This window comes from Pimephales promelas, chromosome 15, assembly GCF_988280905.1.
Source record: "Pimephales promelas chromosome 15, fPimPro1.hap1.1, whole genome shotgun sequence".
Classification (NCBI taxonomy): domain Eukaryota; kingdom Metazoa; phylum Chordata; class Actinopteri; order Cypriniformes; family Leuciscidae; genus Pimephales; species Pimephales promelas.
Window position 1 is genome coordinate 25,716,485 of NC_142783.1, and position 25,222 is coordinate 25,741,706.

The 25,222-nt window shown below is 37.5% G+C and overlaps 1 protein-coding gene across 3 annotated transcripts in view; it reads left to right on the forward strand.

Moving 5' to 3' along the window:
• Nucleotides 1-25,222, forward strand: part of ldah (lipid droplet associated hydrolase) — a 43,936-nt gene that overhangs the window by 12,934 nt on the left and 5,780 nt on the right. For all 3 annotated transcript variants that reach the window (XM_039668937.2, XM_039668946.2, XM_089120417.1), the window contains exons 4-6: nucleotides 8,935-9,101; nucleotides 15,028-15,268; nucleotides 25,116-25,198. In XM_039668937.2, the coding sequence (XP_039524871.2) occupies nucleotides 8,935-9,101; nucleotides 15,028-15,268; nucleotides 25,116-25,198 (491 nt within the window). The remainder of the gene's footprint in view (nucleotides 1-8,934; nucleotides 9,102-15,027; nucleotides 15,269-25,115; nucleotides 25,199-25,222) is intronic.

Genomic DNA, 25,222 nt, shown 5'->3' on the forward strand with positions numbered 1-25,222 from the left:
ACTAATCACGGGTCCATGTGATTAAAGTCAATTTTATTTTAAAATCCGCTACTTTGGCTGGCTCTACTATTGCTCCTCTCTGTAATCACCATCAACTCAATGTCCAGTCCACGCCGCTGATTGGTTACACCTAATAGCCTATCAACACTTGCGAGACGGTTACAGGTCCGCTGGGCAGTGGAGCTGTGTGTCGAAAGGACGGCAGAATATTCAGCATATTACTGAAGCGGGAATAAACATCACAATCTTATTTTTCTGTTTCTATGATGACAAGCAGAGTTAGTGTCCCAGTTACACCACTGAGAATGGCTGAAGTTACACATACGGTGTTACACTCAATTGAAGCTAAAGCAAAGGTTTTTTGATTACTCGCTCACTCTCGAGCGTCTGACGCGAGTGATATCAATGTCAAGACAATGTAAAGACGTGTTTACGTGCGTCTAGGTGTCCTGCGGTGCAATTGAGGCGTTTAGCGCGGTAGACGTGCGAATGAGGCGAATTGACTGCCACAGATAATTATACTGTGATGGTTTAACTTTGCAATCAATCCGTGTTCTGCTAAGGCTGATATATTTCCTTCATTTATTAATAGCATGTTTTTTTTGTTGTTGTGCATGGTCACAGTTCATATGTGTGGGGAAAGATAGCTATTAGAGTAAAAATATTGCATTAGGCTACTTCATGAGTTAATAAGAAAAAATATTTTACAATTCCTGCAAATGCAGTGATGAAGTTCATGTTCTCATGATTTTTTATTGATCTTTAAAAATCATAAAAAAAATTATTGATTATTTATGGATGATTTTTATGAATAAAAATGTTTCAAAACATCCCCCCCTCAGTTTTTTTTCTCAAATCGCACGCTGTGTGTGCCAATGGTCAAAATGTTGTTTTCTTTTCATGACCTAACATTTAAGCCTGTATTAACTTTTTGGGTTTACATAAATGTCATAGTGTAAACAGTGCATAGAGTGACATCACAGATTATGTTTTCTCTCCTCTGACTCACCATAGTATCATCACCACTGTTATGAGTCAGTAGATGGCAGCAGATAATTAAGTGACTTTAGTTATTTAGAGGAATAATTATTTATCATTCTTTGCTTACTCTGCATCTTTTGAATACATTTTTTTTAATTTACTCTTTAAGAGATTATTATTAATAATATTAAATTATAATTGTAATCAATAGATTATTTCTGCATGCTAAATCTTTTGTTTAATTTATTCTAAATTAAATTGTATTAATATAATTAATTATTTTATTATTATATTTTATTATAATTATTTATTATCAATAGCACTACAGTGCGGTATGTTTATTTTTCTCACAAAATTTCATTGATGCTTCAGGTCTTTGTATACATGATTTATTTATTTATTTATTTTTTTGGTTAAATTCACCCGGCCTTAGATATCGATAAAGCTCAATTTAAATTGTTTTAAATCATTAAACAGAATTTTATGGTACATTGGAAGCCTTTCTAAAACCAGTTTATTTTCAGTTACTGTACTGACTACTCTTAAAGACTGTTCTGACTGATATGCTGGTTTGTAGTGTCTGTCAGAGTGCAGGATGCTCCTCCTGGAATTTTTACACAGAGCCCACAGTAAGGTGGAATGCATTCGGGACTGACGAACGAGCCAAGTTGTGTCTCCCTCCTCTGCCTGAACCAGTATATGACAGTCCGGCATGATCATCCATAAAGCAGCATGGACATTTTTATTGAGCTTGCTACGTGGGAAAGACATTACCAAGCCCACACCTGTAATAAGATAAACCACATGGAGATGGCTGGGATCTCCAAAAACAGCACTTCTACTGGCTTGCTTGATGGATAGGAAAGTCTAGATGAACACTGGTCACTAGCTGACCAGACAAACAAGGGACCTTCCACTTCTTAGTATGTCATATTGTGGTCTGTTTGCCACTCGATAAACAGAAATTGCCATAATCAAATCAGTAGATCTGCCAGAACAAAACTTCTTGAAGCTCATCTGAAATTTTCAGCAAACTGAAACGATCTCTTAGCTAGTCCAGGAAAGGCCAGGTTTTACAGACCGGGTTTAGATTAAGCCACTATTATGCCTTAGTTCAATTAGGATATTTAAATAGCTTTATAAACACGCCTTAGAAAAAAAATATTGCTGGTGCGCATCTTGAGAAAAGACAATGTTTTAAGATATGTTAGTGCAAGTTGCTTTCAGTTGAAACAGCTTGAACATGCATTTAGTCTGGGACTAGGCTTAAGCCTTGTCTGTGAAACTGTGGGATAGATTAAAGGGGTAGTTGATTGCAATTTCACTTTTTTCATCTATAATTTGTATAATTCATCTGTATTTGCATCTATAATTTTACATGAAATGTTTTAGTTTTATCAAACGCTGGCTTAAAGCCACTTAGTTATGCAATTTCGTGTCTACGACAAACTCATACAAACATTTTGGACCTGAATTTGTACATGTACTAATGTTGTAAATGTATTTTTCATGTATATATACTTTATGACGTTATTTTTCGATTTGATCAAGAACGTAAACCAGTGCCAACGCTGTTTGTGTATATAGTAGCCAGTTAGTTCGATGCTATTGTTTAAAACAAACGTGTTTTAAGTTGAAAAAAAAAATATAGGCAAATTACCATTCAGAAACATTTTGTAAGAGCCGTTTTTAGGGAGGTTCTGCTTGACTCTCTTCATCGCCGCTTTCTGGGTCTGATTCTGACTCACACTGATACTGCAGTATCGACACCATTATGTACATTTGACAGGAACACATATGCAACTTTCGCCCGTAAAGGTAATGGGCGTGAAGTTTCCGGAAAACGTGCACTACAGTTTAGCCAATCACAACACACCGGCCCAAACTAACCAATCTGAGCCCATTGCCTGTTTCTGATGGAGTGGTTTCATAGAATCAGGATGTAAACCGGTCGTTCAAATGTCAGAGGAAAACGCGACTTACAATAAAGGTGAAATTTATGAAAAATAAGGCTTTTTAAAAAGAAAAAACATGAATACATGTTATATTGCACCCCATAAACACAATCATGCAAAGAAAAAAAGCAGTAAACCACCACTTTAATATTTTTTACAATCTGAAGTATCAAACAGTTGCTTGTCTATTGTGAACACATGGAATACTTTTACCGGAATCATAGTCTTAAAGGATTCAGTGACGGACAGCTGATCTCTGGCTCACACAAAAGACGATGACATCCATTGCTGTTCATATCATGTCACGCAATCACGAGCTGGATGATTAAAAGTCCAAACTCAGCAACGGATTCAAATGTGCCAAGAGATGACAAGCGGCAGGCGTTTGCCAAGGCAGCACAGATGAAAGCAGGGACACAATTAAAAGTTCAATTTCATTTCCCCAATCCCGCTCTTTGAGTGACATTCTTGATTACCATCAATGGCTGTCTTAAGCGCGGCGGTATCAAATATACTGGGCTTTTCTTTCCTCGGCACATTGTCTTGTTCATCTCAATGATCCATCCCTCATCATGTTCTGCCATTTGGTTCACAGATGCCCCTGTCTGAAGAAATAGCTGCTTGTGTTGCTCTTCATTGCTGAGGAGGATGTAGTATATCAGACTGTGATCAACTAAAATCTGCCAAAGAGATTCTTGGAAGTGTTTGTTTTTTTATCATGCAGGCACTTACGGAACGTTTTATTTACTATTATTATTATTATTTATGTTAGATTAAACGGATTTATTGTTTGGATATTCCTATGTTTCCTTCAGTAAATACTAAGATGCTGTCATTGCAGTTTTGCAGGCTTTTTTTTTTTTTAACTAGCTGATTGTAGAATTGGTGGTCTTCTGTTTTCCGTAACACCGTGGCGTCACTGACTTGGGTGTCAGATCTGGTTTGCGGTTTCTTCTTTAGATGACCCTTCAAACAACTTCAGGTTTTCAAATCTAGCTTCCTTCTCCAGAAGTCACTGGTGGCTTTCCTTGTGAATGCTGCTCATTGATTTACTGCTGTTCAAAGAGCACTTGGTCAGCCAGCGGTCAGCAGCAGGCACAGCCATTCGAACCCACAGAAACCTCATTTCGTCCAGTCCAGCACAGCCATAGAGAAACTTAGAGTTCATTGATGCGATCTTAAACTCTCACCGCCAAACACTTCAGTCCCTTTGGCAATATAGGGCTCGACTTATTTAATGGCATATATTAAGTCATATTACATCCCTGTGTCGTGGAAACATAAACAAAAGCAGGGGGAAACGGTAGTGGGGTAAACATGCCAAATCTCTGTAGAGGAACTGTTCCTGTGGTTGGCGATTCGTGATTGATGCCTTTTGATTACAGTAAAAATATCTGTTAATGCAAACGCAGGGAATATTTTGGACCCTGCCAATGTCAATAATCCTGCCCTGGGTCAAGCCGTCCTCGAGACCTACACATCTCATTCATTTTGTCAGAGCGTATTAAGAGAGTTACTAGTCAAAATCTGCTTTCCCTTTTCCGATATGACTAAATTGCCCCCAATTTATGCTCAGGCTATTAAAGTAGGCATAAAATAGGAATTTCCCTCGTTCTTGTAAGATTACCTGGGGTATAGTAAAAGGGAAATAGATTGTTCTAAGCGGTTTGGTTGATGTGACCCTTTGTGACCATTTGTAGTCAGGTTAGGTTTCATGTTTGTCTTGCTGATTGGAGGCATAGGCATTGGTGGGAAGCGTTTTGGCCCTTTTTAAACACTGCATTTAAAAAGTTATCTAATACCTCTTTGTACGGGTTGGTTGTAACCATTAGTTGTTTTACATTTTCTATATTAATCATGGCCTTTTTCATTAGCTGCATTTTGGTTGTCTTTGGCTTTAAAGAATGATGTAGATCTTGCGTTCTAAGCATACATACAAACAACAATTCTCTTGTGTTTCAAATACTTCCAGTTTTCTTTTTAAGATCCTCTAATCATGCTTACAACAGCCCTCTATATCAACCCATTTTTAATCAGTAAGACAACTCTGTTGTGGTTCCTTTTGACATTAATATTCATTAACCTGATCCCAGGGTGAAATATGCACCACACATTTATTGCACATTTTTGAGAGGGGGATATAATCATTTAACAGCCTGCTCCCTATACATCGCTTACTCTTGCCAACAGATCTTTATTTTGTTATATATATATTTTTTTCCCATATGTTGCATAAATGCTTTTTTGGATCCATTACAGGTTGTTTTAATTTTGTTCCTGTTCCATATCCAGAAGGATATTTTTGATTGCTTACAATAGGCTAAGACTAAAGTCTTTAAGTGCCCCTATTATGGATTATTTGGACGTAGCGTGTAACATAGCTCTAAGTCAATGAAAACATCCTGCAAAGTTTTAAATCTGAAAGTTATTGACTTTTAAAAGTAAGAGTCAACTCTGAGTCAATGAAATGAATCTTTTCTCAAACAAGTCATAAGCCATTTCATTGTGATGCCAACATTAGCATATTCCCCACCCGCTTATTGCGCGCGCAGACACCAGGGAAAACTTGAACCCCCTCAAACACTGCAGCTGATTCCTGTGGATACTGGATCCATCATGTCGAAAAGATGCTGTGCTACAATGTAAAGGTAAAGGCAGTTTTTTTACACTGCCCAAGGATGAGCATGTGAAGAATCAGTGGTTAAAATTCATCTTTACCACAATACCAGCAGTAAAATCCTAAACCTTTGCTGTGTTCCCTTTATTTTACTGACAACTTCTCAAATCTTGTAGTTCTATGCAGGATTCGCATATCGCTTGCTCTTGAACGATGGTGTTCAAAATACTTCGTTTTTTGTTTTATATTGTGTAGGTCTCCTGCTAACTGGTTAAATCACACTGTCTTACTGAAATGCTTCTGTTGTGGGCCATTATCACCTAAAACTGTGTCTATTAATGCAGATTGTCTGTCGTTCTCACTACTTTGGGGAAAGATTAAGCATGGAGCAAGATTTGTTGCACGTTCAATATAATGCTGAATGCGCGTTATTTGTCTTATTATGCTCAATTCGACAGCGCGCATTATCTATAATAATATCAAAATGTTACATGCATGGTAATATAAATATTAATATAATTATGATGGTGATAGCATATATCAATTGATTTACAAAAGAAGCATTTAACATTGGGATATGTTGAGATGGGGTTTAGGGTGAAATGAATGTATAGCATCTACTTCCCGTTAAAAAAAGTAGTGCTCCACCTTTTCACTTGGTAATGTTATTTCATGCTATTTAAATAGTGTTTTGAGTGATACTGTATTTGTTATGTGATTTATTTCTTAACACAACACAGTCTTTATTATATAAAATTAAAAATAGGGTTTATTTATAATATAATATGATATGTAATATAGGAAGAATTCTTTTTTCTAACCATCTTTCCAACAGTTCAAGATTGCTTTAATGTGAATTTCGGTTGGTCATTGTAGCTTGATGGTGGTTTTGTATATGTAGGATATAGTCTTAAATGTTCATGAGGTAATCCTGAGAGGCCGCTCATTGTGTGAACTGGTCTCATTGGTGTTTGGGCTCTGAGCTCATAGTGCCCCTCTGTGCTGGTAGATAAACATGTAGGGCCTCTTTGTAGGCAAACTTCAGTGGGAACCTTCGGGAAAAAATCAAGATCAGATTTGGAAAATGGGAAATGAGGGGTAAGGAGTGGTTGGGGAGAGCTAAATGTGTGTGCATGCACAGGTCACTGACTTTACGGCTCAGTGTCTGATCTCTCGCTTGTATTCATGAATGAAAATAGCCCTAGATTGAGAGCCTGTCAGTATCTTAAAAACAATATTATTGGTTAAATAGTTTTTCCTAAAATGATGTGTATGCTGTAGAGTTTGTCCCCATTTAAGGTCCTACTCAGCATCCTAAAATTTCGGAATAACCAATAAATAAAAGTGTTCATCAAAAATACAGTAAAACAGTAATAATGTGAAGTATAATTACAATTTAAAAGAACTGTTTTCTATTAAAATGTCAATTATTCCTGTGATCAAAGATGAATTTACAGCATTGTCTTCAGTGTCACATGATCCTTCGTAAATCACTAATGCTGATTTGCTGCTCAAGAAACATTTCTTATTATTATCAATGGTGAAAACTTAATAGCTTTGTGGAAACTGTGAATCATCTTTTTCCATGATTCATTGATAAAAAGAAAGGTGAAAATTATATTATTTGCTTGAAATAGAAATCTTCCATTACATCAAATTGTCTTTACTGTGACTTGATCAATTGATTGATACGCTTTTGCTGAATAAAATCTTATCTTTTTATCTTCACTTCTCTTGACCTCAAACGTTTGAATGGTAGTGTATAACATCAACATTTTATAGGCTAAAGAGCATCTGTCAGAAAGATTACTAGAGCAGATCCAGACAGTCGTTTGGGGAATTATTATAACTCATAATACATCAACTGATTGTTTGATTTTGTGAACTTTTGGAAAAAACATATCCATTTTTATGTTTATACATTGTGTTATATATCTTGCTTATTGCCACAGAATCCACAAACAAGTCATATTATCTCTCTTTTTCTTCACATAGCATTTTTGCCTAGCAATTTTCCATCAATCCCAAAACCCAGCTTTAAGCTATAATGCACATATGGCACACAGTTTTGAAACTTGCATTTTGTCTCAGGCCCCTCTTAATGTGTATGTCTTTTTTTCACCCTGTCTTATCTTATCATTCTTGTACATCCACTGGTATTTTATGCAATGAAAATGATTTAACGTTTTGAACTTTTTGAATGGGTTTCATTGGTTCCTCCTCTCTTCGGCTTCCTTTTTATCTCTGCTGCATGTTTCTGTACCTTAAGGTCATACAGTATGCACTCCTTTTGGTCTTAGTGGTCCCCCTCCTGCTTCTCCGGCACCCCCACCCCCTTTCATTTTTTTTTAAACTCCATTTTTATCTTCTATAAAGATATGAAGGTCAGTGGAGGTATCAGATCTATTTTACTCTATTGAATACTACATTAAAACAATGTTAAAACAAATATTGGATATTCTTGCAAAAAAAAAAAAAAAGTATAATTTTTTATATTTGGGGGTGTCATTTTTTTTTATATGTTGCCTACACAACAATTTATAAAAAATATGTTAATATGTCTTTCAACAAGAGTCCAATCTGAGGTAATCTACGAGACCATTAGGATTTGTTATTCCAACACTTCTCATCATAAAGCAGGTCTAAGTAATTAGCCATGTGCAACTACGTCAGTTGAGATATCTTTATTATTTTAGAAAGAGGAGAAGATGCAGTGTGCTCCAGAAACCATATATTGTGAGATGTCTCATGAAGGAGCACTTTGTCTATTTATGTCTTGAAGCTAATTTGAGTTATTTCTCTCTCCCCTCTGGTACTCCTCTCTCCCCCTGTCTCATCATTAACAGTTCTGCTCTCATAACTCATCACTGTGATAAATGCCTCAGCCTCACCCTACCTCAGTCCAGCTTCTTCTCTTCTTCGGTCATTCTTTTGTTTCTGTACTGTCCATTGTCTTTCTAATTCTTGCCCTTTCTCAGGTTCATACCGGTGAATTCAGCACCTGTAGGAAGATATTAATATCAAAGCCTGCCAAGCATTATCAGGATCTCCAGTTACTGTGATTATTCAATAGAGCGTAATTTTACTCCTTTCCAAAGAAATAATGAAGAACAAGATCAAGATGATGAAAGAAAACTTCGTATATGGAGCGCTTAAGAATTTAAAGTGCCTTCTGGATCCTTTACAATTCACATTCAGCTGTGATCGGAGCTCCACAATCGATCAAACTAAGCAGCTTTGTCTAATTATGTTATTTGCTGCATTTACTAGTTCTAGGTCATGATGAAAGTATTGGCAACGGTCCTGGCCACCATGTGATAATGTACATTGGGTTTGGTGTGAGAGCTTTATTCTTTTTTTCCCCCTGTTTTTCCTTCAAAGATGCTTCTGTGACAGAGAAGGATGTTTTTGGGCTAGATGGGCAGATTGAACACAAGCTGGCCTTCCTTCAAAAGCATGTGCCTCAGGGCACCAACCTGCTGCTGATTGGCCACTCCATCGGTTGCTACATCATCTTGGAGATGATAAAGAGAGACCCAGATCTCAAGGTATAAGCACCTGGATGAGAAGGCGTTCACTGAACTAAAATGCAGCTTATGTACACAGCCTATATTGATTTATATTGAGTTGTTGGATATGGTCTGTTATTTTCTACACTGTAAAAAAAATATTGTTGGTTTAACTTAAAAAAAAATGAAGTAACCTGGTTGCCTTAAAATTTTAGAGTTTTAATTCTGATTTAATCAATCAGAAACTCAAAATATTAAGTTATCTGAACTACATAAATTATTTAGGTTGATTTTACAAAAGAAAAAATGTTGTGATTACAAATCATGAAAATATTTTTTACAGTGTATAAATAATTTTATAATAATTGAATATTGTAACACAATAAATGCGTTTATCTGATTTGGAGTTTAAAATGAAGGTAAAATATTTACGTATTTAAAGGAATTTCAGCACATTCAAAGTCACAAATAAAATCTTAATTTACATGATTGCATAAAATTTCAAAATGACAAAAATATTTTTCCTTTAGTTTAGAAAATTTTTAAGTTTAATAATTTTTAAGTTTAATAAAAAATTTTTATTTTCAAGCATTTTCTCTACCCAGAAACCTTTTCCTTATTCTCTCTCAACCTCTTTTTTTAGTGTTTGCCCTCACTAGGGGTGTGTTTTCCTCCTGGCAAAGGGAAATGGATTATAGCTACATTAATGGGGCCAGTGCAGTACCATTTTTTTGCTGTGCGATAAAAATATGTTCTGATAGTTTTGGAGACAGTCCACATCCACGCCACTTTTAGTTTAGACCTAAAGCTGGTCTTTTTTTCTCGTTATTGATGACACAACCTCCTAATCACACTTATCGATTGGAAGGTCCTCTTTCACAATTTATTAAAAATATGCTTCATTCCAGGCAATTAAAACATTGCCAAACATGTAGACCTTTTGTTTCTTTCAAAATTCGAATCTGTTCTTTTTTGAATTATGACGTGGCTCAGAGCAAACATGCACGAAAGGAGAAAAGATTTACTCTAGTTCCAGATTGCAGGCTGGGAAGCCAACCTGGTGATTATGCCTGGTAACATATGATGTGTGATAATCAGAAACTGTTACTATGGGCTCTAGATATTTATTTTGGAGTTGAAGAGACCAGGCTGTGTAAATGATGGTAGGGGCTTCTTTAGTGCACTTCTGGAAGAGAAGCTTTGCAGATTTCAGCCTCAAACCCGGAGCAGCATGAGGTAGGTTGGAAACCTTGCTAAGACTTGAGGTACAGTAGTGTTTGATTCACTGCACATGTAGGTGCTCAATTTGTTTGTCTCTATCATGAGTCCAGTTTAAAAGTCTTCCCTGTTGCTTTGAAGTACTTGTTGTAACACCATATACACGCCAGTTGTAGAATAGACGGTCAAAAGAGAGCAATTGATTTGTTGCTGTGAGGCCGCAACAGGGATTTGAAATCTACCGTCCTTTTTCCAGCCAACACTTCAGCCTGAGGTAGAGCACTGGGGACCTTTAGGTGAGGAAAGTGCTTTATGACTCCTCTTGCAGCAGCCATCTTGCCATGTGCCCTGCGAAGGTGATGTAATTTTCTATGTTGTTTGCATAGATGTAAAGTTTGGTTTGCTGAAGTGTTGCTATGCATTTTATTAGTGATATAGAGATACTTTGATTGCAGTTAAAAAATAGATTAAAGGAGTAGTTCACTTTTAAAAAAAACTTTTGCTGATAATTTACTCACCCCCATGTCATCCAAGATGTCCATGTCATTCTTTCTTCATTCGAAAAGAAATTAAGGTTTTTGATGAAAACATTCCAGGATTTTTCTCCATATAATGGACTTCAATGAGAACCAAACAGGACCTTGCAGTTTTAAGGTCAGTGCAAACTGTTCAAAGAGCTGTAAACGATTTCAGACGATGACTAAGGGTCTTATCAAGCGAAACTTTTGCTCATTTAAAAAATAAATGTTTAAGTTTTATAAGCTCAAATGGTCACCTTGCTCTGTTCTGTGACGCACGTTCGTGACTCTCCTGTTCAAACTCGTATATCAAAATGAACAAATCTTTTTTCGTGTCATTTGGTTCATTCAACGATGAAATGAACGAGTTGACTCTGGAAAAGATTCGTTCATTCGAATTCGAATAGGAGAGTCACGAACGCGCATCACAGAACAGAGCAAAGCGACCATTTGAGCTTATAAAACTTAAACTTTGTTATTTTTTTTAATTAGCGATTGTTTTGCTTGATAAGACCCTTATTCATCGTCTGAAATCGTTTTAAGCCCTTTGAACAGTTTGCAGTTTGCACTGAAACTGTCTTTTGGACCTTGAACCGTTTGGTTCACATTGAAGTCCATTATATGGAGAAAAATCCTGGAATGTTTTCATCAAAAATCTTAATTTCTTTTCGACTGAAGAAAGAAAGACATGGACATCTTGGATGACATGGGGGTGAGTGAATTATCAGCAAAACATTTTTTAAAAGTGAACTACTCCTCTAAAGGAACACTTCGATTCCCATGACACAAAAATGTGTCTTTCTCTTCCCAGGCATGAGGACTTGGATGTGCGGCTTAACTTGTAGGCAAGTGTGTCGCAGCGTTCTGGGTGGGCCTCTGTTTGGGGAGCAGAGGTCAGACCTACAGTCCTGAAGTATTGGTGTGATTTCATACTTTACTCAAATAAAACATCGTTACAGTCACAGCTTGAGCCAAACACAAGCGTAAACATTACAGCACATGGACCTGTCTCAAATTACCCTCACAACATCTCCAGATTTTAATGCTCCCAGACGTGACCACGGATTGTCCAGCCCATTGGAGTCACACGGTTGTGAAAACTTTTTTGGTCGTTCGGTTTGGCACGCAAAGGGCAGTGGTTTCTCTCAGGCTGGTTGAACATGAGGGGTATGATGGCCTGGCTTGGTGGATTCATTCATCAAAATGAAAGTGACATCATGGGATTTCCCTCCTGCTTCCCTTCGGGATCCTTGAGGAAATGACCAGTCTTTTCCTAAGGGTAGCGGTGAGAAGGTGCTTTTGACTTCAGGTGGACCTTTTCACACACTTCCAACAGAGTTAAATACATCGCCCTTTCCTCTGCAAGGCATCAATCGAAAGGACCGAGTGGTGCTAACGCGAGGAGAGGCGGTCGCTGCATCACGATTGCCATTGAGATTCTCACTGTTAGTGGTTGAGTTGAAAGAGATGTGGTCTGGACTGCCGTATGATCCATCATGCTGTCTGAAGCTCCAGTAGATCTGTGCATCATTAACATTCCTCCACTATCAGATCGCACCCTCACATCACAGATCCGTGGAAGTCAGATTGTGACGTTTTAAACTCTCTTCGCCCCTTCTCCAGATGCAGAGCGATCCTTCCCCCTTCCTGACCTCAGAAGTACCAGAGAAGAAACCCTCTAGAAGTAGAAGTGTGTGTGTGTGTATGACTGGCCGTCTGTCTCTCTGATTAAAGAGCCACTCCCAGAGACTCTGTCAGATTTTTCTGTGTTCTTTGTTACATTCCTGTGACCTCCAGGAAGAGGAACTGCTTCTTGTCAAAAGCACTACTTGCACATCAAAGATCACCTGCTCCGCACACAACTCCCTCTTCTTCACCTTTCCCTTTCTCTTTCACTGCCCCCCCCCCCCCCCCTTCTCTCTTTGTCTGACAAATGATGCACATCAGGACGAGCAGTGAAAAACAGATGAAAAGTATTATGTGAGAAGTTTGCATGCTTCCTATATTTGTATTAGATAGTTGTGTATAGATTTATTAGGGGCCACTATCACTATTACTATTACTCATACTTAGAACACCTTAGTAGCTGCATTGTAGAATCTCAAAAACGATTCTAACATTCTAACAAAACACCCTAGAAACTGCACTGCAACAAAACATCTTACGCCGCCTTCACACTGGCAGTTGAAATCCTCTCCGATACAACTCCAAAACGACCGGAAGTCATTCATTTCCTATGTAGATTCGCAGACCGCATGCGGATGGGTCCGAAACGGGTCCGGCCGAGTGCGGTGCGAAGAAAATCGTGTCCGTTGGTCATCCGAATGAGTTCAAAAACTCTCTCTCTTTGAACTCTTGCGAAAAGCTACGGGCGGTTCCTATCCGACAATTCCAACGGAAGTTGAGCGTTGCTATGGTACTGATAAACAAACCTGAATTCTTAACGTTTAAAAAAAAATAATAATTATTTTATAACAATAAGTTGTCATGTCATTTTTTACATTTTCATGACTTTCTAACGTTATTAGGGCAGTTAATATAATTAAAGTTACACTGTGTAACTCTTTTAGTTTATTCTTAGCTAAAAACACTTAGTTCTTTTAAAATATATGTGCTCATTAATGTATATTTACTTCGTTCAAGTAATAAAGTATTCTCGTGAGTGTATAATATGCCATTGAAAATACATACGGGTAAGGGGTTCTAATGTTGGTCGCCATGTTGCCCCTCAGCCAAAGAGGGACATACCCGTTAATTCAAGCTTCGCCTTTCGCGTTTACGTTTGAGTTAACAATCAAGGACGAGGTCGAACTGGAAGCCATGTTAATCTTGGACTACATTGGCCACCGTAGGAGGAGTTAAGACGAAATCGTAATTGAGAGGAACAGAAACTAATATTCACTGGATGATCATATACCTTTTCACCACTAGATGGGGGTAAAAATCACACAGTGTAGCTTTAAATTGTAGGCAGATATTAAACTATTGACCACCATATCACATTTTTTAGTCAACCTGACATGTCAACCTGACAGCAAATTTCCCTACGCAGCAGCCTTCCTATTAATATCTCTATAACCCTCATCAGAGATCATACAGAACTGACAGAATTAACCCTTTTAATCTCTCCGCCATTTTTGTTCTACCCACGCCCGACGCTTTTCAATGTGTAGTACGACGTCCATTGGGAACGTATTGCGTATTACGGAGCTGATTTCAACTGCCAGTGTGAAGGAGGCGTTAGCAATTGTATAGCAACATACTAACAACTGCTTAGAACATCTTACCAAGTGGATAGTAGAGTCTTAGCAACAACCACCCAGAACACCGTAGGTCTTACAAGCGTTTTTCATATTCACTCCAGAAAATGTAGTTTATAGTTGAGTAAACTGTGTAGATTTTTTCTTCGCACACATAAACAGAGCAACTAATTTGATCTCCATTCTGAAATGGTCTCAATTGTAATTGTTATGACAGAGTAACTCTGGGATGTGAATCACTCATCCATTTGGATTTTGATATCTTTCCCACTGACAGCAATAGATTTAAGGCCTGTTCAGATGATAAATTCAGCGGCAGCAGAACTTTGCCTGTTCGCCTGTTGCCGGGGCGTGATGAAACCAGCACTCTTTCAGGATTGCAGAACTAGCTGAGTTTGAAGTTTAGTGGTTGGAAGTTGAATAGATTGCATTTGGCACTGCTGACAAAGAATTGTGCTGGCTATCACATATTTTACACAAGAGAATTAAAGATATTGCACTGTTTAGTTTCATTGAAAAATACTTGGCTCCAACTGCAAAGGATTGTAGAGACAGATGAAGCACATCCACTCTGTCTTACTCACTGAATGGGTCTAGCTGCCTTCTACTCAATGGCCAAACAGAGGCAGGTGTTTCCTGTTTCTGGAAGTCTCTCTCTCTCTCTCCTCTCTGTTCTCTCCTTCCCTTGTCTCTCCTATCAATTTCATAATATAGCGAGAGCACAGACATGTCATTTTTCTTGGCTTGATAACTCGTAAGCATTGAAATTAAGACATGTCATTTGTTATGATTATAAGTACTTGCAATGCTGTCGTAAATATTATGCGTTACATCTCAGTGTGTAACATTTTGTTTGGCTGTTCTTGGTTTTCTGTGTAAGTGTCAATTGCTTAAAAAGCGCAGGAATTTAAATCGTTTTTCTGACCTTGGTTTGTTTAAGAAATCTCCATATGTACTTCTCACCCTTAGGTTGTAAAGGCAGTGATGCTCTTCCCCACTATTGAGCGCATGGCCTGTAGCCCTCAAGGAAAGGTCATGACCCCTGTGCTCTGTCGACTGCGGTACGCCTTCTATTTGCCCGTCTTCCTGCTCTCCCTGCTTCCAGAGAGGCTGAAGATCAGCATGGTGCATCTGGCCCTGAGGAATTTATACACACTGGACCCCTCCATCATCCCATCCACCGTCAGCCTGATCAACGTAGACTGTGCTGGTGAGTTTCCTTGTGTTCTCAACTGTAAACTTTTTACTGTATTGTTTGAATAGAACAAGCTATAGAAAGCACTATAATGTGTATCGGGTGGTTTGATATATTGATCGAACAATGTTTTTTTTTTTTTTAGGGCTGTCAAACGATTAATCGCGTCTAAAATAAAAGTTTGTGTTTACATAATATATGTGGGTGCACTGTGTATAATTATGTTGTATGTATATATATATATATATATACTGTATATATAAATACACTCACACATGCATGTATATTTAAGAAAAAAATATTATTTATATATAAAATATTTATATTTACATATCATAAATTATATATACATCTACAGTATATACAGTATGAAAATATTTCTTAAATATATACAAGCATGTGTGTGTATTTATATATATAAAATAATTATACACAGTGCACCCACATATATTATGTAAACAAAAACTTTAAATTTTTTCAATAGCCAACTGATAGGCAGCCAATATACATCTATATATATTTATAATTGTATATAAACTGTGTGTATGTATGTATGTATGTGAATATAAATATATATAAACCTTAATTGTTTGTTAATTAAAGAAATTAGTTCAGTGTAGGACTCACTTCGGTTTAACACATTTTACCATAATTTATGGTTTATTCCATCATTTTAATCCATTTTGCAAAATTTCCCCCTCCCTCAGAAAGTTATTTGGCCCAGAAATATTTACTGGTCATGTTTTTTTCTTGCTGGGAATGATGCATCTCAGCGTGTGATAAGCATGTGTAATATTCTGAGCACTGATAGACACTGCTAAAATGTAACACGTTACACCTAAAGTTGTCTCACGCAACCTTTCTGTTCACCTCAGTGATGTCCCCTCAGGTCTCCATTTCCATCTCTCTCAGTTTGGACTCTGCTCCAAAGATCTAATCCTTGTTTCAATGAGGTGCTGAAACCTTTCAGAAGTTCACATGTTGGCATCCCTCCAAACCTTGACTGTTCAGATGCGTTGTTCTCTCTTTTTATCAAACGATAAGAAGTATATCACCACTTCAAAGATGACTCGGCCGATTTAGCTGAGATAAAGTCGAGGCCGAAGAGAGGGAAAACGCAAATAATATTTGAGTGGCAGCCAAGAGAGCAGTATCTCACAATGTTTTGAATAAAGTTTTATTTATCATAACTCATATTTGATCTCCAGGGCTTTCTGTACATGAACTAATGGTGCAGATGAAGTGTTGTGAGTAGGAGTAATTAAGAGGCCTCTCCAGCGAGCAAGAGAGCGAACGGACCGCTAACGCAGTCTCTCTCTAGGTGAAAGGCTGAGTGTTTTCCCTGTCTGTCCAGGGAGGAGAGTGATGGATGTTGTGATGGCCGGAGAGTCTCTGCCAAAGAGGCCTCAGTAGAGCCCAGAGGCATTAGTGTGAGCTCCACTCTCTAGTCGCTCTGAAGAACCAGTTTTCTCACTCGCTCGCCCTTCTTTTCTCCCCTTTGTCTGTTTTTTTTATGCTGTTTCCTTCTCCCTGTGTTGCGCAGGGATTTGGAGGTTTGCTTCTGACAGCGCTCATAAGCATGCTTTTAATCATTAGCACTTCTCATGTAGTGTCAATTGGAATGGATTTTTCTTTTTCTGAACAAAACGTTCAAGTGAAACTTTCTTCCCCTTATTAAAAACCAACAAATGTTGGAGGAAGTTAATCTCATCGAAAAGGCCAGGTGGTCCTGTATGTACACATGTGCATGCGTGCGTTTTGTACCATTAAGTGCTGGCCCGTGACTGCATACGAAAAGCTGCTCTGACTCTCTGTCTTGTATTACATCCGTAATTAATGGCGAGTTGACAGACTTAATTAAGAAAGCATGTTGCTATTAGCTGGAACTTCCTGGGCACATTTAAGGATTTATTTGCTCAGAAATCCCTTTCCTTGAAACTGAGAATGTTGATATTTTGATGTTAACTGCATGTGGAGCATGCACACAGTGTCTGTCATGCAGACATCAAGGTTCTGCATCTAGGAGCGTAAACGTCAATGAGGCGTGCCTGCTCGCAGATGCACAGGGAAAGTGGCTATGTAACGGTCTCTAATATGCTTTATCCTTTCAGTAGTCTGCAGCACTCCACTTCACACAGCTTCTGTTTTCACTCACCTAACCACTTATGCCAGTTCTCATGACACGGTTTTATGATTGAACACTTTTGCGCTCTTCTATTCAGGCTTCTGTTGGCCTCATTAATGAGAAGCGGGAGATTTGACTCACCATCTCTGGAGATGCAGTTTCTCCTCTGTCTTCAGTTCCTTTTGCTGTTCCGATCATAATTTGACTCACCTGGGAAAGCGGGAAAACAGAGCGTAGCGGCAAGTTGCTCCCCTTCCTGTTAGAGCGGAACAAAGTTACCGTCGACCTGATTTTGGAACCTAGAGGCTAAACTCGTGAACTGCTTATCTGCCACCTTACTTTTGAGTCATATTCACTTCCTCCTCCGGCCACCTGTTTCTGCTTATATGTGGAACACCTTTACATTGGTTGACTTATTACTGAACAAAACACAAAATTTCTTGGCTGTTGATTAATTGTTGTTTCTTCCTGCATTTTCTGTTAATCATCGATTTTGAAAACAATGGGAACATCTAGTAGTACATTACTGTAACTTTTTTAAATGAACGTTTTTGTCATCATTTACTCACTCAAGTTGATCCAAACCAGTATGATTTTTTTCTTCTGCGGAACATAAAAGATATTTTAAGAAATATGTCTGTGTTTTTTGGCCATGCAAAGGAAGTGGTCACCAAAACAGTTTTGTTACTAGCATTCTTCAAAATGTATTTTGTGTTCACTTCTGTAGAATAAAGAAAATCATACCGGTTTGGAACGAGGGTCAATAGAAGTGATGCTAGTATTTGCCTGAACATCACCATTAGATGGAGCAGGACACAATAAAAAGATGCAGTGCTCAATGTGGCGACTAAAAAGTGCATCTTATACTCATTGTAACAGTTATGCAAAAACAAACTGGATCGTATTTTATAGCTTCAAATAAGCTGTTCCACAAAACATAAGGAAACCTCTTGGAACAAGTTCAGATTGGTAATTTTAAGTACACTTATTATAACTTACACTTACACTTTATAAACTTACAGTATTTTCAAGCACAACAAAGCTTGTTGCATCTGTTTTCAGTGTTAAAGGGTTAGTTCAGCCAAAAATGAAAATTATCCCATAATTTACTCATCCTCAAGCCATCCTAGGTGTATATGACTTTCTTCTTTCAGCCAAACACAATTGGAGTTATGTTAAAAAATATCCTGGCTCTTTCAAGCTTTATAATGGGAATGAGTAGCGCCTGAGATTTTAAAGCTCAAAAAAGCACATCCGTCAATCATAAAAGTAATCCATATGGCTCCAGGAGGTTGATAAAGGCGTTCTGAAGTGAAGCTATGTAGTTTTGTATAAAAAATATCCATATTTACAGCTTGATTAACTTGAATCACTGGCTTCGAGTCGAGTTCTGGCCGAAGTGCAGAGGACAGATCAAAATAAAACGTGTGGACGGATGTTACCAGAAGCTATAAATAGGGATATTTTTCTTACAAAATGCATCGCTTTGCTTCAGAAGGCCTTAATTAACCCCATGGAGCCCTATGGATTACTTTTATGATGGCTGGATCTGCTTTTTGGGCTTCAAAATCTCAGTTACTATTCACTCCCAGTATGAGAGTCAGGATATATATTTTTTTAAACAACTTTGATTGTGTTTGGCTGAAAGAAGAAAGTCATATACACCTAGGATGGCTTGAGGGTGAGTAAATGACAGGATAATTTACATTTTTGGGGTAAACTAACCCCTTTAGAGTTAAACTGCAATATAATTAATTTTGACTATCCCACTACAATTTTTTTCATAAAGATTTAGATGTCATCTATTGCTATCTTACTGTCTGTAATGACCACAGAACTGATGAGAACTTGATGTTTGATTTCATTATCTGTTAAATGTTTGAAGGATGAGGATTTTCACATACATCATTTACTCCATTTGATAATCATTGTATAATACAATCGAGTGTTGAGACTTGATCACGTCAAAGCTGAATACTTAGATTCCTGATTTTCCACACTTGATAGAGCGTTGTGCTGCCTGATATTGAAGGTTTGTCATTTTATGACATTGTGTCCATGGGCTAGTCATTTATATTATTTTTATATTATTATTTTACTTGAGCTCCAAGAACCACATCTGCAACTCTTGTGTTGGCCCAGAGGGCAGTAAAAATCCCTCAAAAATGTTTTATTTATTTTTTTATTTTTTATTATGATCCAGTATGTAACAATAGTCATTTTCTCATTGTGGTTTTGATATGTTGCAGAACAGTTGACCCTCTCTTGCAATAGGGTCATGCTGACATTTTAATTTCTTTAAAAGTTGCTTACAATAGTCATAACTAAAGTAGCTATAGTTAATTTCATAACCAGGGCATCAGGTGTGATCTGTCATGAAAAAAAGAACACAAGCCACCCCAAAGTGTTGAATAGGAATATCCTGTTCATTAGGAGTATGAATGAAAATGTGATGACATTTATAATGCAAGGTCTGTTTATTAGAGTAACTCCCCAAAATGTCTGCTCTCCGAACTACTTGAGATACAATGGATCATGGCCACCCACCTTGTGTTCTTTTTAACGTGATGAAAAAAGAAATCTGTATTGTATTTCGGTTTATGTGGATTTCTATTACGACATGTGTTATTGAATTGGAAGGGAGAATATAATAGTCACATTCGCTTAGCTCTTTTAAAGGGAAATATAATAAAGAGAAGCACATTTTGACTTTGTGGTCTGTGCAAATGGTGTAGATACGCTGTTCTTTCTATGTCCGTGGACTTCAGTCAGTTCTGCCGTCATGAACTTCTCTTGTTTGTGTTACTAATGCAAAGTGACTGGAGAAAAGACGTAAATATATGGTTTTAGGCCCAATAGAGGAATGTGTGGTGTAAAATAAATTGGGAAGCACATGCAAAGAGTATAGAGGCACATTAGGCACAGTGGAAGAAGAAAACGTTTTGTTCCCCATCCGCATCTTGAACTGAACAGGAGGGAACATTTAAAAGCTTTTGTTTGTTTGAGAGGCTTGAATCACTACAGTCTTTTGCAATTGATTTGTTTTTTTTTTTATAAATCTTTGAAGATCAGGCATTACTTTGATTAATTGTTGAACATTTGGCTCAGTCATGAATTTTCACTGTGCATATTTTTTGGATGAATACTTTAGGGAAGTTGGCAATTTAAACCTACAGCAACTTTAAAAAATCATAATATATGAAAGTATGATGACCTATTATTAATTGAAATTAATTGAATCTTGATGTTAATGAAAAAAGTCCATAGATGCATCATGCCTCAACTGCCAATCTTGATTTTGTGCCTCGCCAGACGGAGGTACCCAGGACGCTAACAGGAGATACTGAAATATCTGCTCGTGTTTGTCTGTTTGCGTCTTTGCCTGTGTCCGCATTTTTGCACACAGATCTCTCGGTTCTACCTCTCCAGACAGTTGTTAACTAGGTGCATGTGTGAGGATGTGTAAAATTGACTGGAATGCTGTGCCCTGCCAAACCCCCCATCCCGATACCCCACTGGAGATAAGTGAGATAGAACAGGGGATGTCTCGCAGATCACTGCCCCAAGACTGGCACACCCATCTCCCTCAAAAAAGATCTCAACCTCTATCGTTTTCTCCCTGCCTTTTCCTCATGGGGTTTTTCTCCTATCTATCATCCCACCTTTTATTTGATTTATACAACACTTTAATATACGAAGTGTATTAATGGACTGTGATGATTATGAAAGACTGTGATGATTAATTGTCACACAAATAAGGTTAAAATTATTCACTTTGTCTGTCACTTACTTTGTGTATTGTGTAATAGGACTCAGATCGGTTAACTAACTTTTGCTTTAAAAAGTTACTTCCCTTTTGCCCCTAGAATACTACTTGGGAACGTAACACTTGCAGTGTATTCACACACAACTTAAGGGAAAGTCATTTCCTGTTATTTTTCTAAACTAGTAGACATAAAATCTTTGATTTAAGGGGTTTTCTAAACTGATATTTCATAGGGTTGTAAAACATAAATTTAATATTTGAAATGTTTAAATGTCTTAATATTTTAATTAGTCACATCCACTCTCATTTCACACTTTTAATTTTTTTTAACCCACTCACCTGAATATTAATGAGAGGTCTGTCTGTCTGTATCTGTCCATCCATCCGTCATCACAGAATAATGATTCTGTTCTAACTTTTTATGTATTTTCAGCAATCTAGCCTTAATTTCTCGTTAAAGAAACTTAACGTTTGTTTTTAATATGTTCTTCATTCCCAACCTAAAGAAATGGTCCCATCTCCTCTTTTCATTGCATTTCAATACTTTCATGTAATTTCGTAAAGTGGATTGCTTTGCATTCACAAAGTAACAATTTGCATCAAGGATTTAGAATTAATCAAACGCTTAAAGTTCCGGAAATATGTCAACTTAAAATTTTCTTATTTGGATATATGATAATATGTAATCGAGATTTAAAGGGCACAATGATTGCAGTTCTCTCACATATCGTGATTTGATCGAAAAAATGGAACAGGCCTTCCTGATTATTTACTTACATTCAACGATTCTTGTATTTGAATCATAGGGTAAAGGTTGTGGAAATGCAGTGAACTTTACTCTTCTGTAAAACCCTCTAGTTTAAACATCCTCTGATCCAGTTTACCTCAGTGGGTGGAGATGTTGTTTGTGATGTGTTTAGTGTAATAAAATTAGATGCCTTAGTAAGTCTTCTATGTGTTCATTGTGTTCTACGGCAAATATTTGTTTGCACCTCATCTCAAATGACTCATGTCTCCCTTTAGTACACATCAAAATGCAAAGGAAAGCTTACATATAACTTTAACATTTATTTGGAAGCAAAAAGCAGCCAACCCAAACACTTAAGTGAGTCTGAAACCTCTCTGATGCTGGGAATAAAGGAGACATTCTACCATGAGTCCCACTTGCTCAGTTCTTTGAAATATGACTGGCACACTCTGTTTTCTTTTTTTTTTGTGTGAAGGCATGCATTGAAGGAAGTTACAGATCAGACCTGAAGCTAGATTTGTACTCTTTAATGTTCGGTTGTCATGGTCTTTGTTGTTGTGAAGTTGTGTTTTTAGCTTGTTGCTAGGCTGTAGCTATGGTTCTTGCCCCCAATTATCCATGATATTCAATTGATATGCTGGTGTGTGGATATTCATCATCCATGTTGCCACTGTCACGTGACCTACAACATCAGATACCTTTGATAGAAGCAGTATGTCATCTGGGTATTTATTAAGGGTTTTATCAATATTTTGGATTTGGACATGGTACTAATTTGATGAACTGCTTTTTTGGATACCATTTAGTAGGGAAATATTCATACTAAGGACTGTAATAATTCTTTTCGCAAGCACCAAATGTGGAAAACCCCATAGTTTGCACAGAAGGCTTTCATTCAGTTTACCCCATTTCCAAAAATCATTTCCTCTGTAAAAATATAGTGCTGAATTAAACTCTCCAATCTGAAAGAGGAAACATTAAGAATGGACTTACTAATGAAACATGGCATAACTTTAAATTATTCTAAACATTTTTTTCCCTGTGCTTTTCTGCTTTGAGAAAGGGATAAAATTGATTACCTTTTTAGTATGTGGCTCTTAGTCTTGTGAAATGTGTTAACAGTGCTGGATGATATAGTACACGGCCATGATTAATATGATAGCATTAGAGCCGTGCGGATGTGTGATCATACCCACACTTCCTTTTCACTCAGTGGAAGCAAGTCATTTGAGGAGTCTTTCCTTACACACACACACACAGATGCTTTCTTCATGCACCCACACACACACACACGCACACACACACACACATGTACACACTTCCTCCATATTCTGAGGATGAAAAATCATCAATGGAATGTTCTGATGAAAAAGGATATTAACACATCTCTTGGCCAAATGTTTGGACCTCGCAAGATCAGGATCAGTCTCTTAGAATTGTTGCCAAGGGCATCAATTGTACATCATGTACAAAGATGGCAATATCCAAACTTGTCCTTGTGGGTATGATTTTTTTTGGTCCCCATGAGAACAGCTTATACACCATACTAAGTGATGTTTGAAAATGTAAAAATGCATAGTTTTTTTTTGTTTTGTTTTTTAATGGGTAGGTTTAAGTTAGGGGCTGGAATATACAGGCATGCATACTGGAATATTTACTTGGAATATAATGTATGGAATGTATGGAATGCCCCCATAAACAAACCCAACATTGAAGTTTTAATTTTTTTGTTTTTTCAAGTTTTAATCAGATTAATCTATTCAAAACTCCTCATTGTTTCTGAAGCAGATATTTTTGTAATCTAAATCTGTTTATATATATATATATATATATATATATATATATAGTATAGAGCTGCAAGTTCTTGAGCAGCAAATCAGCATATTAGAATGATTTCTAAAGGATAATGTGACCTTCAAGACTGGAGTAATGACATCACAGCTTTGTCATCACAGGAATAAATCATTGTTTTATTCCTCCAGTATGCGTCAGTCATGTGGGCGTAAATGCCTTGGTACCGTATACCACTCATCTCCACTGCAAATAGGAAAACGAGGCTACAATTTGCAAGAGATCACCAAAATTGAACAGTTGAAGACTGGAAAAATGTTGCCTGGTCTGATTTCTGTTGAGACATTCAGATGGTAGAGTCAGAATTTGGTGTAAACAGAATGAGAACATGGATCCATCATGCCTTGTTAGCACTGTGCAGGCTGGTGGTGGTGGTGTAATGGTGTGTGGGATGTTTTCTTGGCACACTTTAGGCCCCTTAGTGCCAATTGGGCATCGTTTAAATGCCACGGCCTACCTGAGCATTGTTTCTAACTATGTCCATCCCTTTATGGCCACCATGTACCCATCCTCTGATGGCTACTTCCAGCAGGATAATGCACCATGTCACAAAGCTCGAATCATTTCAAATTGGTCTATTGAAAATGACAATGAGTTCACTGTACTAAAATGGCCCCCGAAGTCACCAGATCTCAACCCAATAGAGCATCTTTGGAACGGGATCTTCGTGCCCTGGATGTGTATCCGACAAATCCCCATCAACTGCAAGATGCTATCCTATCAATATGGGCCAACATTTCTAAAGAATGCTTTCAGCACCTTGTTGAATCTATGCCACGTAGAATTAAGGCAGTTCTGAAGGCAAAAGGCGGTCAAACATTAGGTGTGTGTGTGTGTGTGTGTGTGTGTGTGTGTATATATATATACACACATACACAGACCTACCTTTTCACCTAAAAGAGAAAAAGGACACATACACACACAAAAAAACTGAAGTATAAAATCAATGGCATTTCTTTTAAATATCCACTCTGCAAAGCCTGCACATAGAAACCTGGGAACACACCATTTGAAATATTCATAGACGACATACGTCACTTCAGTGCACAGAGTCTGAACCCTAAATCAATGACATCATTGTGCATCATTAAACTGTTAGTAGGAGTGTACATCCAGTAAATATGAACGGGAACAGATGTAATCCTCATGAACTGGTTGCTGTTTCCGTGTTTGTACGAGCACTGGCCTTTGAGGTTGTGCCGTTTTTGGATGTGTATTTAATTTTGATACTCTACATGTTTAGTAAACCTTGCAGTGGCCGATGTGTAATGCAAATGTTTACAAAGTTCTGTTTGCACTACCTCATTTATTGCAATTTTGTGATATGCTAATCCACACATCTGTCTCTGTTGTTGTTTCTTTGTCTCTACAGCCAATGGTATGTACATGGGAAGCCAAGAAATGAGACTGGTTGTAGAAAGAGACAACGCAACTATTCGTCAACACCTCAGCAAGGTAACACACAGAAGATTAGAGTGA